Source organism: Channa argus, chromosome 14, assembly GCF_033026475.1.
Source record: "Channa argus isolate prfri chromosome 14, Channa argus male v1.0, whole genome shotgun sequence".
Lineage (NCBI taxonomy): Eukaryota > Metazoa > Chordata > Actinopteri > Anabantiformes > Channidae > Channa > Channa argus.
Window position 1 is genome coordinate 11,140,596 of NC_090210.1, and position 18,757 is coordinate 11,159,352.

An 18,757-nucleotide genomic window follows, 5' to 3' on the forward strand; every position below is an offset into this window, starting at 1 on the left:
TATCACAACGATACAAACATTTTTAGAGAAAGTCATTCAGGGTTGAGAAGAGTCAACCAGACACCACTTAGAAAAGGACATTGCACTGAAACCATCATCATGAGCAGAACACTCATTACCAACACAAATGTTTATGCAGAAGATTTTATTTGCCCGACGGTGCAGCAGCTTTTCAACTGGAAAGGAAAATGGTGGAAATTATGAAGTAGTGTAGGTCTTTTCAATAGATCATAAACCAAGCAATAAAGCAAATGAGGTTTGCTGGGGCATACAATCCCTTTTCATACTTCATTGCTCCATTTTTTGTCACACAATGCTAATTCACTTAACCATATATGGTCTACATATATGGCTGAGTCATGTTCACGCTCCCTAAGAAAGTAGTAATGAGACAATGCTAAAATGTATAGATGTAATGTTGGAATTAAGAAACATTGCTTTGTGCCTCAACAGGCAGTAAGGCATCAATGCCACGATGAGGTGCTTCACAGTCCTTTTTGCAGTGCCCCAGTAGTGTTATATTTAGAGATGAACCTGAAAATCTGAAGGGCTGTCTGGATGGGCCAGGACTGAGCACCCATCTGTAGGTGTGGAAGGTGTCCATTCTTAGTTCCTTCCACAACAAAAACTCACAGCTATAGCAATGTAGTTCAGTATACAAGGTTGTTTGGCTGTTGTTGCTCAAATAGACCAAGCAACATTAATTTGGAAAAAATAATATTTAAACATTCTAATAATTTAAGTGAGTAAGGAATAAATTTTTAGGTGTATATCCCAGTTTAGAACAAATCAAGTAAAAGAAATGAATAATTAAATGTTTCAAGGTTTGTTCCACACTGAAACCCACTTTGATAACCAGGCTGGTCTTACAATTAACAGCTATCCTCATTAGGGCTCTAAAAAAATACTAGGGATGGAAACTCCCCCGTAAAATGTTATTGCCATTGTAGCTAATGTTGCAGTTTGCGTGGCTCCACTCAAACGTAGGCACTGAGGTGAAGAGGAATTTATATATTTAAAACAAAACAAAAAAAATTAGCCTTGTATCCAAGTATTATCTCCATTGCTTTTACAACAGAACTAGACGACGTTGGGCCATCACCGCATGTCAATCAGGAGAGAATGGTGTGATTTCAACACTGTCCAGACTCAATCTGATGCTATCATATAGTCCCTAAAGACTTATGAAACTTATGAAAAATAAAGCATAGCACTTGACCCATTTACTGAGAGATCCCAGACCATTAAATACGACAACTTGTACAATTATGGAGAAAGACCATCCCCCAAGAGTAGAGCTGCACCATTCAACAGTGTGTCCAAAGAAAGAAAAAGGAGGGCTAAAAGTTGATAAGTGTGACATGATGAGCATGACCTCACAACATATAAAAAAATAAAATAAAATAAAATATATATATATATATATATATATATATATATATATATATATATATATATATATATATATATATATATATATATATATACACACACACACACACACACACACAAATGAAATTGACATCTTTGTCAAAAGAATAAAACCTATTATGCAATACTTGCTAACTGTTTAACTGTTATAGACGAACTGTTAAAATATGAAGCCTGTTAAAATGTAATTTACTTATTTGGCAAATAATAAAATGAGATTATGGGTGAAGGGGTTGGGGGTAGTGTGAGCAAGACAGAAAAATAAATGGCACAGATTCATTTGAGCTTTCAGATCAAAACAATCAAATGCGAAGATCTACGGTACTTGTAGGCCAGGCCTAAGGTTCACAATTGCAAATGTACTTCTTTAATTAAAAGAAATTATCTATTTCTACATGAAATTAAATCAGAAAGAAAAAGAGTCACATTTATATAATGGCACTATCATAATGGGGGAAAATAGAACACTATGGAACTTATTAGCCAGCGTTTGATGATCCCAAAAAAAATAAAATAAAAGTTACATTTTTATATAAAGATACTTCTGTGTCTACTTTAAAGCATATTGTGTGTGAAAAGACTGAAGTATTCTGGAAATATGCCAAGTACAAAATATCTCCCCATATAAACATTCACACAAGGCACTTCATTCAGTAAGAAAAGAGAATCACAGTCCTTTCTCCCACCAGAAACTGCCTGCATAGCAACAATAAGAGGACAAAATCTTTCAGACCTTTGTGTGATACCACAAAAGACGTTTCTAAAAAAACAAACAACAACAACAACAAAAAAAAATCTGGCTTTAAAATAAGCACTTCACCGAATAGTAAAACTTTGTTGTTGTCAAAGAAAAGACCAGAGTTCATTCCTCTTAGCATTTTGTCCCCCATATTATCAATTTAGGATGCTTTGTAAACTTTCTGGTGTGGGTTTTGTGACACAGTGCTCCTGGGATATATTAAGTGTCGTTTTTTTCCTGATGGCACTTAGAAGGCAGTCAGTCACCAGGAGATAAGAGCAGAGATGGGATTACATGAAGGTTTCCACAGTGAGACTCCATGGCGTCCCCTTGGGGCAGAGACAAGAAGGGCGCATGTGGGAGGATCTGCCTGAGTCTGAGTGATGTGGTTGTTGAGGAGGGCAGAGATTGACAGGATGTGTCGTTTCCTGCTACCTGCCTCTCAGATTCTGTAGGACTCCGTAAACCTCCTCTTCTTTGCTGAGTCCCTCAAAGAAAGGCAGCAGGTCCAGGAGCTCTGTGTCATTCATGTCGTCAAACCAGGACTGGACTGGGACCTGGGACGCAGAGATCATTAGCAGTTAAGTTTTTTGTTTGACATCAATTACCCTGTGCACAGTAATAATTTTGTCCACAAACATGGTGCCAAAAAGAAAACGGGAATTAGTATAAATTAATACTACCATCGTCGTGTTTTCCTTATTGTCAGTGTTATGTAATAAATTAATAAGTTAAACTTATTCTCTCAACTCTCACATTGTCTGATGGTAGAAAACTCAAAGTTCCAGTAGAGAAGAATAGCTGGGGTTATGCTTCCCTTTTTATTTACATTTTTTTTTTAAATAATTTTTTGTCCAAAAACCTAAAGTAATGTCAGGTTAAGTATAATATTATTTAAAATAACCAATTTATTAGGGAAACAAAACATTTTTTAATCCTTAGGTGGTTTGGGAACTCACAGCGTTTTCTGGATGAAAAATGTAAGACGCAGGTGAGTTGTCAACAATGATGACATTGTTGAGCTCTCGTCCCAGTCGGCTGAGGTCTTTGACATAGTTGCCTCTGTGGAAAACGCAAGATTCTCTAAAAAGTCGTGCTCGAAACACACCCCATTGGTCCAGCAGGTCTGCCACAGGGTCTGCATACTGTCCAGATCAAACAAACATGGAAACACATTACAGTGCTGTACAATCAATTATCAAACAATTCCTGACTTTAACTGTTTAACTTTAACTGTACTGTGAAGCACATCTTAGTCACATACCTCCACTAAAACACTAACAGAACAACTTGCAAAAAATAAATGCTACAGGTTAAGCTTGACTGCTGCGTTTACCTATCAGGGAAGAAGACTCAGGGAATACTACCCGATGACACAACAAGCACCACTTACACTTAGCTTCTTTACTCAGTGTGAATACTCAGAGTGAAGAACATGTGTTATAACAGAAATATCTAAACATGGTTATTTCTGTCTCAAACATTAAACTTACCCAAGCATTAGTGGCTAAGATGCAAAAGATACAAATAGCAAAGCATAGGGACTGTAAGTATTAAGACAGCGAGAGTAGATGATAATGATGGAGCAAGAAAGAAAAATGTATTTCACACGTATTGCTTGTTACTAAACACACCTTGGCAAGACTGGCTGTAAACAGCACACATTCAAAGAGCTCTCCCATCTTTTGAAGAAACTCATCCACATGGGGTCGTTTCAGCACATACACCTGTGAGCCAAAAACACAGATAAAGGAATGTAAAACAAACAGCGGAAGTACAAATTTTGATTGTACTCTACATCAGTATTTAGATTATTTCTGTCATTATCACAAATCCTTGGCATTATAAACACCATCATTCTTACACACAGTGTAGAAGTTGTCAACTTCTTTGTCCCAGTCCAGCAGTTGCCATCCAGTGCAAGTAATCATGAACAGGCCAACCAGGATACACACAGCCTATCCTGGATTACTTGAACTGCATCACAACCATTCACTTCAAAATCTCCAAATATGAAAAAAATTACCATTAGCAGCATTAAAAAAATTGTACAATAACAAAAAAATAAAAAATTCTGTCGTGTGTACAATACCTGATGAACGGTACCATCAATCTCCACTGGAACAATAAAGTCAGCATTGTTGATGGGCTGTGAAAAGACATACAACATAACAGGCATTTAATATATTTAATTCAAACTGTTTGTGTAATATCCCAACTGGCCAGCAGATGTTCTACTAGCAGCACAAACCCTTCAAAGATTTTTGATGGGAGAAGAAAATTATCTGTGTATTTGGTATGGCTAATTTCATTTTTCCTCATTCCTTCTCCAACATCCCTGGTCATCTAACACAACAGACAATGAAGTATCAAAGCCCAAACAGGAACTTCTAAAAAGAGTGGGGGAAGAATCTAATTATTGGTAGAAGACACCTTTTCTTAAAGACCAAGCATTATCTAAATAATCGGAAAATATGAATGTATCCTCAAAAAGCATTTTCAAAATGTATGCACTGTCCATTCTAAAGTAATTTCCTTTTGTTTGTTTTTTTTCAAACAATATACACCTCTATTTATTGTACATAGGACAATATAGAACAAAATGCATTTCATTTTCTACTTGTTGTAACTCACAAAGCTGACAGATCCGATCATGTTCTTCAATACCAAGAATGCAAGGTCCAAATAGCATATTCTGGAGTGTAATAAAAACAGAGCGCTGAGGTTACAGTTGCTGAATTTATACACACAGCATGGCTTGTTCAACCTGAGGAAGATGATGAATCAACTGCAGCTGGTTTCCTACATTAGCCAGCCTTCAGTCTTTCCTATAAGCATCCTGTTTTTATTATAAATGCACAATATGGACTCTACTATTTCCCCCATTCTTACTACAGTACATCCTCTGCCACCTGTTCTTCTTCTGTCTCTGTTTGCCAGTCTCATGGATTCAACACAGCCTTGACTTCCTGCACATTATTGGCTGAGCTTTGAAAATAGAGAAAGATTACTGTAGATATACACATCATTTTCAGTACAAGGCATTTGCACTCAAATGTTATAATTTGCAAAGGTATAGGTAAATTCAAAAGGAAAAGGCACTTGCTTTCTATATCACAGTGAGTAACAGGTTAGTAACAGGTTTGTTTTCAAATTGTATTTTCAAATTGTATTTGAAAACAATTTAATAATGAAGACAGAGTACAAGGTAAGCTCACAAATAAATGGTAATTCAACCCTCCAATCCAGCTAGAATTTATAAAATGCAAAAAGGAGTGGTAATGAACTGTATGCCTTGTGTGATACGTGTAAGGTCATGGGACACAGGAAGGACTAACCTTTGTCTAATGTCCAGTGAAGCATGGACGAAGTCAGAACTAACCAGCCATGAGAGACTACCGTCTGAATTGAATTTTCTCTAAATGTAGAACAGAGAGTGGAGTTGCTCTATCTGCGTGTGTGTCTGTTGGCGAGTGTCAGTATGTTTATGTACCTCTAATATTAACTGCAGTTAACATTATTGTTTGTCAATTGTAAATATCTTCTTAAAGGGCGACTTCAACAATTTTCAACTTGCTTTTTATGGGTGTAGTTTATGGTGTAAAAGTAACCGAAAACTCCTCCTGATTACATTACGAGGAGGAGTTTTTCATCATTAGGAGTTCAGATGATATCATCTGGAGGAGCTCTGGAAGAACAGGTTGACCATGTTTACAAACTCCATAGTAAGAACGAAATGACATAATCTGAACAGAACGTTCCTCCAAGTGATGTCATCTGGAGACATTTTTTTAGATAGAAGTAGAGAGATATTGTAATACAGGGTCACCTGACCCTGGGGTTAGGTGTTTTGCCCAAGGACACTTCAACGCGTAGCCAGGAGGGACCAGGAATCGAACCAATGAACCTGTGGTCCGTGGACAACTGTCTTAACAACTCAGCTACAGCCAGCCACAGGTGTGTTGTACTAAAGCCCATTTCCCGACCAATTTGCACATTTATTTTGTCTCAACATCAATTAGAACCATGGACTTGACACTAGTTACTGAAAGATGATCTTATCAGTGTGACATTTTAACGAGCAAGCAGGTACAGGAGCATTAGCGTGAGGGGAATAAATAATTTTTAAAAAAGGGTGGCCTAATATACTTGGATGGCTAACACTAGACATTTTGTGACACAATATTAGGTCTTTAATTTGGGCTGTAAACATTAACAAGAAACTTACAGAATGCACACTCTGCAGCAGGACACTGACTTAGCAGGAAGTATACTAATGGTTTACAAAACATAAGATGAACTTGGGATCTCAAAAGGGACCACTATGCATCGTTTCTGTAGGACTTAATTAGACTAACAATGCAATATTATCTGCAACAGATATACACTTGGTACCTCCCTTGAAGTAAAATCTACATAAAATACATAATAGTGCTGACATTATTCACTCAGAGGGAAGCCTACCAGAAGCTTTTCAGTTTTAACAAATATGTGGCCAATTAGGCAGTTAGCATAGTCTACATACAAGCAGCTTTTGTTTTAGCATGTTCAGATTGAATATTTTCCACAACAGCACTTCACTTAACATTTACTGACAGTGGTTGGGGACTGAAGTTAACTTTCTTCTGTGTGTTTGAAGTTGTTTTATGATTTTTTTAGCACTTGTATTAGCTTTTATTCATCAAGCTTTGACAAGTAATCTTTCACCTCACCTGTTCAGCTCCCTCCATTCTCCTGCTGTTGCCTGGAGCAGAACTATGCTCTTCACCACAGGAAGTGGGCACAAACGACAATTTTCAGATCTGCTAATCCTACTCACTGCACTCTTCAGCTGCGACTGTAGCGCAGGACGGTAGACCACCAATCTCACAGTTGCTGGTTCAATCCTCGGCTCCTTCGGTCACATGTCGAAGTGCCCTTGAGCAAGACACTGTTGCTCCTGGTGAACGTTGGCCAGCTGCATAGCAGCTCCCCCATCGGTGTGTGATTGTGAGTGCGAATGGGTGAATAAGAAGCAGTGTAAAGCGCTTTGAGTACCAATATGTAGAAAAGCACTATATAAGTGCAGACCAATAAAATGAACCTGAGTGAGAAGTGGTCCAATCCTTGATACTCACACTAAAATTGAATCACATTGGTATGCCTAAATAATATTACATATGTGCATCCTGTTAATTTCTTTCACATGCTTGCATTGTAGAGCCCTGAATTATGTAACATCCTCTTCACATTAAAATAACTTAACCTAAACAGCCTTAGTAATGTTAATATCTATTAAATTATATTTCAGACTGGTACTTTTACACATTTTCAGAATGTTATTATCAACTTAGTATCAGTTCATGACATCTCTACTTTTTGATGCTAACATCATCAGCAGGCAAGCTGAGGCTACTCAGTGATACTTAGCACCTGCCATCAGTCAGTGGGGTCAACGGTAGAAATAGAAGTATTGCCTATCATGTCACGGGAGGGGAGGGAGGGGCCAGAAGATTTGGCTTAGTCTTTAAATCCAAGTAGACAAAAAGTAGAAAAATATGTTCGGAAAAAGCCAGTCTACACATAATATTTGTGGAAATAATCCTAACAAAACTATGTAACCATGGGTACAACAAATAACTGATAAAATAGGGGTGGAATTACAAAAATAGGATATAGTATACTGTACATGTGCAGGTAAACAAGGTAGTAAAGGTACAGGTAGGTAGTAAAGCAATTTAGCTCTTGCCACTTCTTACCTTAAATGAACTGTGGACGAGAGTTTCATCCAAGTCAATCACCACACACTTTTTGCCAAAGTCAGATATCTTCATCTCTGGCAAGAGGTATTTGGCTGGTGGCTGTGGGGAAGGAAAGTAGATAATGTCTAGTATACTGGGGAAGTGACAGTTTGACAGGGAAAGGTTGAGACAGTGTGCCAGAGATCAGGAAGTGATAAAAGGACACACTTTTTTTTATTATAGTAATTTGTAATGCTAAGCAAAAAAAGCCAACATTGTGTTAGGAATAGCATCTGCAAGGGAAACAATGCAGCTAAAACAAAGCCATATTTGATGTGATGATGTGTTGAATGAAACCATGAGTTCCAAACAACACCCTATGGGATTCTTTATCATCAGGTATTCTCCTGCCAGAGCAATCTACAAACACTTTTATGGTCAATCTCAATCATCAAATTGGTGGAAATTAAATAAACGCTTTAAACATTCTCACAGGCTAGGCCATGCAAAGGTTAGCTGTCACTGCTGTAGACTCATTATTACTGAAATCGATGAATTGTAAACCATATCAGTTTGAAAATGCCGAGTTTAATCTAAATCTAAACATGACAGGATCAACACATGTGGGAACTAGTGTAGGAGCAATGCTGTATTCAAAACCATTGACAATAGGATCACAGATGAATGTGAAGGGCTGGGCATCATATGGTCAATGATGGTTGGATGGGCTCGACAAGTACATATTTTAGCCAGAACTCTCGAAAACCCCATCGAATTTCCTTCAATCCTTAAGTGAGGGGATCATTAGGTTTCACCCCTAAGGTGAGCAAATATAAAAGGGTAAGAGTAGACCTGTAGACCCTAGGGCTTAATATTATACAACTGCATTTAAAAGTAGCATAATTAATGTATTTACTTTTTGCATGGAAGTTCATGAAGCATTAATATAGCCTATACCGTTTTACATTTAACTTGTTAAAAGATTAGTGTCCCAGTATTTCTAAATCCATACAAACCAAGTGTCACTCATGCAGATCAGGCACTGAGGCACCATTTAAACCCATAGATGCATGTACACGTTCCACACAGCCAGTGCTACGATGGGCTGAAAATGAACTGCAGAACGGTAGCAGAGCTAACGCTCTCTGAGGAGGGTAGGAGCCCACACAGACAGGATGTGCCAGCACCAGCCCACTCAGCCTGCATGCAGAGGAAAAGGAAAATGGCAATACATACACTAGGAACAGGGATGACCTCGACCTGGTCACACTACAACACAAGAAACAGACACAAATATAGAAATAGGGTGAGGGGTATTGAGGAAAACAAAAAAAGAGGAATAGACAAAAAAACAAAAGGATCCACAGAAAAATGAAAATAAAGAGAAAGCACTATTCACACAAACAGACACTTTACAGTGGATAAAGAGTTCAAAAAACTCTTCAGATGGTAATTTCTGGAGTTTTGACAATAATTGAAAAATAATCAGGTAGTGATGCAGCTGCTAACCTTGGGAGGTGATCCATTCTCCTCAACAGGTGGAGGGAGGGAGCTGGTGTTGGTGTTGGTAGCTGGTGGCTCCACATTGTAGTTACGGAAGCAACAGAAGAAAGTGCTTAAGATGCTCCGGCTTCTCTGCTTCTTTAAGCTGCTGTTCGACTGGGACACTGTCAAACAACAGGAGGTGGTTGAAGAGTAGTCGGTAAACAAGTGACTATGCAAATCAATATTCTCTCAGAAAAATTAAGCAGCCCAAAGCTAAAATTTATGTTTTGTAATTTGCTTGCTGAGACATGGTTGCTACTTCAATAACTGGCAAAAAAAAACTGTTGTGTTCATTAAAATTCTCGCAGTAACAGTGTTAGGCTGAATCACAACAAAAGGTTGACAATATGATTAAACAGCTTCAGTGTTGGTTTTGTTGACCGTAGCTGGCAGATCCACTGATCAGAAAATAACTTAGCTGACTGGGTGACTTTATCAGTCACACATAGTGAGAGTTCTGAGCGTGCTTTGCTCAGACTGCAAATTGCCTCTCATTCCAGGACTACGAAGCAGGGGCTAAATCAGACACTGAGCTTTTATTAATAGTGACAAGTTGGAAGATGCCCCCTCCCCCTCCTGCTTTCTGCTGTGATCGTGGATCCCATTACCCAATCAGCCTACGAGGCTGAATATTGAAAGGCTGCTTACGTTTCCCTCTGTGTTTCAGCTGGGAAATGAGTGACTGAAGCAGCCTGTACATGCACAAGTGCTGAGGGAAGGGAGGAGGTGTGAGCCCTTAGACCCTGGGAGAGCTTATACAAGGCTGCATTCCTCCCTACCGAATAAGTCTCCCCTGCTCACTTCCTTAGCTAAGACAACAAAAATTGTTTTGCAGCTAAACATTGGTGAAGAGCATTATGTCATGTATTCTAGCATTATGACATTGCACCACTTTGTAAATATGATCTTAAACCAATACTCACTAGACATTTGTTGTAAGAAGCACTGCAGAAAATACATCACATAATTTGTCTTAAAACAAACTACTACCCTGTATTGACGGTAGACAAAGCAAACACATGTATTGAGGCAATACATGCAGCCAGAGCATTACACTGTGTCATGCAAAGGATATTAGTTTTAAAAATGTTAAATTTTAAATTCCATATCCTACAGCTAGAGATACTCATGCATTCAGCGAAGGTAATAAGCAATGACTAAAAAAAAAAAAAAAAGACATTACGCGGCTACATGAAACACTTTCAGCACTGCACTGCATCCCTGCCATTCCCCTCTAACACTGGTTTCCAGAAACATTTAATTGCTGTTGACTAAGGACAGGCTGTGTGTTGGGTATTTAGATGTCACTCCAAGACAAGTTAGGTACACTTTACATCCTTCTGAAAGGACGTAATAGTAAAACATTCTATGTCTTAAGATTAAATGTTACTTAAAATGTTAAAGACCAGTAAAGCAGTGATAATTACATAAAGTAAATTTTAATTGGCTCTTATTGAAAATGTTGTTAATTTTCATTATATTTATTTGATGCATATTTATTATATGAAGATATGTTATGGTTTTATCAAACAAAATATTATGCATTGATTATGTGGAAAACTAGAATTAGTGTAGTGGAAGGGTGATCTGTTATAATGTAGTATATACACAGTATTATGCAGTGGACAGCAGGTAGATGTGGCCACAGTACTACTGGATGCAGCTTCAGCATGAGGTTAGTTAGTTTATTTACATAGCACCTTTCAAGAGTAGATGTCACAAAATGCTCTGCAATAAAAAAAAAACAAAAAAACAAAAAACAAAAGAGAGCAAACCTAGACAGCAAAATAGAAAATAAAGAAAAGCATAAGACGTGGATAAACATGAACAACTAAACAAGCTGGTCTTTGCTTTAAATGTGTCCACAGATCTAATATCCAATGTCAAAGTTCCAGAGTTGAGGAGCTACAACCACAAAAGGAGTTTCCTTTGGTCTTGAGCCCAGAACAAGGGAATACTAGCAAGCCCTGGTCAAAGGACCTAAGATTTCTACTGGTAATATACAGCTGTTAATGTAGACAGGAGCCTGACTATGCAGGCCTCAAAAAGAAATATCCAGAATTGTGAACTGGTTTCTGATAGGAAAACAGTGTAAAGAAATCACAATGGGGGTATATATGAGGTCTTGGTCAAGAGCTTAACTACAGCATTTTTGACAACTTGTAAGTGATCAAGGGATGTCTTGCTAAGGCAGGGGGAAAAGGAATTACTGTAATCAAGTTTTGGAATACAATGGTCTTGAAATTAGCAATGTCCCTTAACTGGAAAAGCAAGACTGAACCAAGACAGTTTTAGTTGATGATACATAGTTTTGAACTGTAACTGAAAAACTCCTGTCAGACATACCAACCCATTGAAACTCCCAAATAATATAGGGTGGGCATCCATATCAGAAATAGCATTGAGATCTAGTAGTACCAACATAGAACATTCTTCCACATCATAGGGCTAAACTCTCTCAGAGCCAACACAGAGACAGTAAACTACAGTAAAATGACAAGCGCTATGTAACCTTGCTCTACGCACCGTATTAATCCACTGTCTCCAGAGGCTGGGTGAGACCAGCTGTAGCTGTGATAATGGCCACTGAATGGTGCTGTCACTCCGACTATGGCAATAGCCAAAACAATTAAGGTGTTTTTTAGAGATCAAGTAAAACTGACCAGAGTCATGTAGACACAGCCTATGAGCTTCACTTTTGTACACACACACACACGAGGAATAAAAGTGTGTGCATAAGAAATTTACACTGTGCCCAGAGTTTTAAGAACACAAAACCCTAAAGATGGATTAGGTCTCTAACCTAATCCATTGGAAAATAACAACGGTTACCTCAGTTCAAACATCACCTTATCAACACTACATAACTTGTTTTTATTAAACTGGACTTCTTCTGAGGTCTGCATTTCTGTTACTAAGACAACTCATATGACTCATCTTTGTAGTTGGACACTAACAATTCCTGCACAAAGACCCTCAGAAAACTCCTAGGACTACCGAGTCATGTACGGAGTTAAACAGGACTCAAAAACATCACTTCTGAACTGAAATTGTTGGAGGGTACTAATTTACCAAGTTCAGGTACTTTTATTACATCTATTTGACATAAAACATATTTCATTACCAATATTTTTTTTTACTGGAGAAAGAAATATATTACCTGCATATAGTACAACATATACCATGCTGTCCGCATACAAACAAACTAGAAGTGATAAAACAGTAGGCATCACAACAACTTTCATCAGAAGTCAAGCAATACCTGACAGTTTCTTTGTTTTACAAGTTATTTTACCTCCATATTCTTCTGAAAACTCTACAGTCTATGTCGCCTCTGCTTGTCCATCCAGAATCTCACCTGAAATCTGTGCTTTGTGTGTCTCTTTTTGCTCTTTTCAGTTAAAGTTGTTCAGTTTTTTAAACACCGGTCACCGCCATATTTGTTCTGGCAGAAGAACACACGAGAATTTCTTTTCTCCTCCACAGCTCCTCTGTACAAAAGACAGAGAGGCAGCCCCGATGAGGTGAGACTTTACTTGAGTAGGCAGAGTCTATGCTCGATTATACGCACAATATACGCTCTGCATGGGTTTTTCATTCGCTAATTGTATATGTTAGGCGACAATGCTAAATGTAAAACAACCTCAGTATCACTCATCAAACAGATATTTTTTATAGAAAGATACATGGCCCAGATGGGCCCAGGGTGCCAATATACCTTTTAGCATAGACAACACTGCAGTGGCTTTAGGTAAAGTCTCTGATCATCATTGAGTGACTTTGTGTGTAGGGCTGAACAAACAAATGTATTTTTCAATAAAGTGTACTTTTTATGCATTTCTAAAAATTAGATGGCTATATTACCTGCTGTAAGTCACACCCTGCCCGTAAACCATGACAGGAATAGTTCTAGTCTATTCAACACAACAGTAGATTTATGGTTCTGTGGTGACTTTGCCTGGTTGACTGTGGAAATTTTGTAGAACATCTAACATCACATCTATGAGGAGAGGGACATGAGGGCTTTACTTTTTGTTCCATTTATGCCTAAACTATTTAATCAAATAGGATATTTGTATCTAGTTTTAACATCTGTTACTGACTCTTATTTTTGGTCAACTGTTCTGCACATCAACAGTTTAAGTTTTAGTATTTGTGCATTTGCCAAAAACAAAAATCCCAAAGGCAAAATTTTTAGACAAAAAACACAATTGTGATTAACAACAATTTCCTTAAATACATTTTTGTAGAATTGTAAGAAGCGCTTCATGCAGTATTGGCATTTATCAGATATCAATGAATCATCATGAAGCAAACTGAATTGATAGTATCTGTAAAGCTACAGATCTGCAGATATACACAAGGTATCTGTATATTCTTTGTGGATGTCATAGTGACACTCAACCAACAACTGCCATACTCAATGTAAAGCACCATACATACATAAATCAATCTTAAGAAATGTCTTGAATTCCATTGCTGTGGAGAAGTATTACTCAAACTGGTAAAGGGACCATTTAAAAGGGGCCCATTCATGTCATAGTTCGATCAACGTTCCAATGCAACCACCTCCACTATGGAGTGGTGACAGCAAACCCTCTTCAACACTGTCTGTAATCTTGACAAAAACAAAAGACAAAAAACAGACCCAGAAAAACCACAGCCACAACTATCTTATTCTGAAAATGAAACATGTTTTATTTATCATAGTATACATCCAAGAATCAAAAGAATGATCACTGGCAAATAGTTATACTTGGCTTCGAGGTCAGTGATGCTTTGGCCAACAGGGCAGTGAATCTATATTTAGGCTGCTGCTCAACAGCCAAACCAGTGTGAAAGGCAGGCACACATTGTAAGACAACCAGCAGAGTAACAGTGAGAGCAAAGGTGGTCAATTTATAGCCAGACAGTTTGGAGCCTGTTCAAGCAATAGAAGATTTTTTTTTCTAAATTCCTTAAGGACAGTTGCTGGTATTGACTATAGGTTAAGTGATTTACAATAAATAGGAGGCAGTCAAAATCAATGGTTGACTGTGCATTAAACTCAGAACAAATCTGAGGGAAAAGGGAAAAAAAGGTTCTGATACAGTATAGGCTGATTGCAATAGAGGGGATAGAAATTATACTGATTAAACTGTTAAATTCAAAGATTTATTTCTCAAAAATACAACTGTCCATGACTATGGTGCTCACACTCAAATCTTACAGTTTTCAAAATATTAAAAACAAAAAGGAGGAAAGGACATAACCATACATTTCTGATAATGGCACTCGGTACTTGAATTTGCCCTGAGGTAAGAATTGTGTATGACTCATTCTTAAGAGAAAAATGGAAGCAACAGGAAATAATCAACAACAGAAGTGAAGCTTAGTCTTCTTAGCTTACTCTAACTGAGGCCAATATTAGGTGTGATTTTCATGCAGCAGCCAAATACTCAACAGTGAATTACTACTGTGTGAGTGTGGTGCTGAAATGTCTTTGTTGGTCAACAAACTTAAGTCACACTAAATAATAACAGAGTGCAAATGACAAGAGGTACTCCGTTAACATGACTTCACAGGTGGGCTGATTATTTCTTGAGATAACCTATTACCAAATATAACAATATAAAAATAATTTACTGATAGACCCACAGTGTGACTAAATAATAAGTTATTTAATATAGGCTGACAATCTTTTACTTAATCATTTGGCCCTATACAGGAGAAGATAGTCGTCTCTGCGTGTGTAACCCTTGTGACTGACCAGCCACCTGTCAATGGCATACCCTGCCTCTCATGCAATGTCTAATGGGAACAGCTCTAGCCCACTGGCAAAAAAAATACCTTTAAAGCAAAAGATTCTGCTTTTATAAATTCATAATCCACTCTTTTGTTACCTTTTTTAAGAATAGTTAATAAAACCATTCCTGAATTAATTTTAACAATTTGTTGAATTCCTCTATAAATAAACTACTTAATTGGTAATATTCCAGTACAGCTCACACCCAGTGCCCCTCTCACGTTTTCCCCACCAGCACCAAATTATGAAACATAAAATGAAATCAAGCTCTTGCAAAACACTTTAGTAAAACTTTTTAGGGCAAATAGGTTTTGCCATATACTGCAATGAGATTCTCTCACAACTCCCACATGCCTGCAATAAAAATCTCTTATGACAACCACGTGTTCAAGTCGCATAGAATTCATAGTAGTTGCTATGGTATATCTTTGTACCCTCAGAGGAAAAGGCATTATGCTTAAAAGACTAAGACTCTCACATTACTAATGGACTGACAAGTGTGACTTGAGATGTGATACTGATACACATCCCATTGGCGTAGCTGACCCGGAAAGTGTCAGAAAAACCCAAGAATGAGAATGAATGGACATTGGTTGCTGTGTTGAGGGAGCCATCTGATCTTTAATAAGGATCATGCGGAATAAACAGAGAGTACTGACAGTATAATAAATCATGTTTCAAACATAAACGTTTGGAGAATTCAGCATCGGATATTATCCAGAGTGGCCTTTCAGACGTGTAACTTACAGGGGGAGATCGCCCGAGTGAGAACCGTCCTCAGGTGTGAAAATACGTCCGCGATCAGCGAGCACATGAGGCACAATTTAAAATAAAACGTAATCTGTGCTACAATGTGTTTTACTTACGGCACATCGGGGGTGTACATCTAATAAAAAAAAAGATTAAATCAGTCGACAACAGCGGCAGTTGAGTGATGGAAACATCACCAACACGCACATTCACGCCCTTATAATACTCCATAATCGACAATTCTGCACAGAGCAGCGTGCTGCATGCACGAGCTCACGCGCACAATACGGACATCGCACTAAGGGGGCTCGATGGAAATAATCCGGATAATGTCGGCAGCGTTTCACTCGGACTCTTTGGTTTGAAACTTACACCACCTCCTCCACACAAACCAGAATAATGTCAGAATACCAGTGCATGTCCAAAAAGGGCTTAAAGCGAGTATAAGTGAACTTCAAGGCATAAAAAGGACTGTTTTTACACTGAGATCCTCACAGGGGGACTATTAACTACAACTCAAAATATGAATAATAATGAAGATATGATTCATTTTTACTTAATGTAAATAACTAAATAAACTACCCCAACATGTAGTGAAATCCAGATTATGGCACTTACGGCAGAAAATCAGGATACCTGTTCACAATACAGGCAAAAGCAGGTAAACTAACAGCAATGTAAATATCTGCATCCTACATTACCCCATCATAGTTGTGAACACATTAACACATCAAATTTGAAATTAAGGGGGAAACAGTGTCCAAATTCACTTGAATGTGTACATCCAACGGCAGTGGCAACACGTTTCGAAGAAAAACTGACAAATACAAATATTATCACGTTATGTCATATTAGTAGGTACACTCAGTACTGATAAATTGTTTGTTTGTGATATTTCAAGCATCGTTACTGGGATAAAACCACACGTCTTGTCACTGGGGCGCTCTTCATACGCACAGGCGCAGCAAACATTCGCCAAGCTACTTAGATACCTTATTCAGATAAGGCCCTATGATAAACTTGTTGCTTGCAAAGAGTTCGTTAACTAACGCGAGTTATGTTTCCATACAACAGGCAGGCAACCAGTGTCTTTAACTACTACCCCAGCTAGCAAGCAAACGCTAACGTTAGTCGATAAGAGTGGTTAGCCACCTAGCATTAATTATCTGCCCTTAACTGGTTTTCCTTACCTTTTTCCTGGTTATAGGTTATTATTTCCTCCTCCTTCGGGTTGGAAACTTGGGTTATAATGGACATGTGGTCCATTTAGGCGGATGGTTATTTCTGTTTTGTTTCCCACAATGTTATTCGCACTAGCGCGCTTCCCTCCCTAGCTGCTGTTAGCTTGCTGTTTAAGATAATGATGACCAGCTAGCCCACAAAGCCAGGCAACCGTCCGAGGCTAAGTGTTGTGGCAGCGGTGGTAGCCAGCCAGCTAGCACGGTGGTTAATTGAAGCCAGTCAATGGCTGTCATTTATGGAGCTCCACAAAATAGCATCTCTGCAGACAAATATTTTGTGGCCAAATCTGACAGCATGTGTATCTAAAAAACAAACAAACACACAAGCAAAAAACTGAAAAAAAAAACAAAAAATAAAACGACGATGAATTGCTAATCAGTTGAAGGTAGCAAGTAGCTTGAGTTAGCTGGAAAGCTCCGTTTATCCAAAATGTGAGGCCGCGTCTGGAACAACGTTGAAAACACTAGGAAGCTCGTCGGCAGATGGGTTTGTTTAAAACGTGTATCAAACGCAAGTAGATCTACATTAAAGTTAGCAAACACTTTTAAACAAACAGTCCATATCTACTTGCCCTACATTCCCTGTGCGATATGGAGGCTTTATGTATTTTGAGTTGCATCTGAAGCGGGGGCACTCAGAGTGGGAGGGGGCGGTTTGTTTCAGTGACGGATTGTCTCAGGCAGGCAGCACAAATTCGCCGCAACATTGCTCAACCCATGCAGCTGGATGGCCGCGGCTTTCTCGGGCTTCCTTTGCTTTGTAATTACTTTTAGTCGCGGGCAACGAATTATGGCTGTTCATTATCGATATAAAAAGAATATATTTAAATATATTACACTTTGTGTAGCCTTATATTTCGAAGCCAGCTTTACCTCAGACATGAAAACAATGGCCAGCTTTACCAATCAGGCAAAGAGTTGATGTTATTCCCCCCCCAAAAAAACTCTTCGAGGCTCTTTCCTCGTTGGTCCCTGTACATTTTTTTTAGTCTACAGCGTCTCCTAGTGCCTAAATGTGGGATATGCTTCTAGTAATAGGCCTACACCGCATTCAGAATGATAAAATACAGTAAAATACAATGTTGCACTTGTATCCAACCGTGTCCGCTGTGGAGCAGATGTTTCTAGCAAAATGACTTGATTTATTGAAAATAATGAGAAAGTGTCACCCAATATCTGTCGCACTGAAACTGACGGAAAATTATGTAAAATCACAAACTTCCTCATATTTAAATGATTTTACAAGAAAAGCCCGATACCACAGCCTAGTAAGATCATAACAATATGCCGCAATGAGAACAAGCAGTTGCCCGACTCAAAGTTATATGTGCATGTCCAGTGCATTTTATTTTTCAAGTATAAACCATATTTAAAGTTGTGATTAGAAAATCATCAGAAGTGTAGAAGTATAGTTTAATTTACACTTACATTGTATGGTGGGAACTGATCGATTGGTGCACCTGCATTTTACTTTCAATTTTACCATTGTACCAGAGTGTTTTTGCACGCCTGTAAGGCTTTATGGAATCGATGTGGACCACCCCTC

At 38.2% G+C, this 18,757-nt stretch overlaps 1 protein-coding gene across 2 annotated transcripts; it reads right to left on the reverse strand.

Annotated features, from left to right (window-relative positions):
• Window positions 1-411: 411 nt before the first annotated feature.
• Window positions 412-17,856, reverse strand: LOC137098254 (CTD small phosphatase-like protein). Of its 2 annotated transcripts, XM_067474297.1 has the most exons (8): window positions 17,161-17,856; window positions 9,400-9,557; window positions 9,127-9,159; window positions 7,909-8,010; window positions 4,263-4,319; window positions 3,805-3,897; window positions 3,130-3,315; window positions 412-2,727 (listed from the first exon to the last, which is right to left on the reverse strand). In XM_067474297.1, exons 1-8 carry the CDS (start codon window positions 17,234-17,236, stop codon window positions 2,602-2,604), a joined length of 831 nt encoding a protein of 276 aa, XP_067330398.1. In that variant the 5' UTR covers window positions 17,237-17,856; the 3' UTR covers window positions 412-2,601. The 2 variants fall into 2 exon arrangements, with proteins under 2 accessions (XP_067330398.1, XP_067330399.1); XM_067474298.1 differs by lacking the exon at window positions 9,127-9,159 and having other exon boundaries at window positions 17,161-17,855.
• Between the last annotated feature and the right edge of the window lie 901 nt (window positions 17,857-18,757).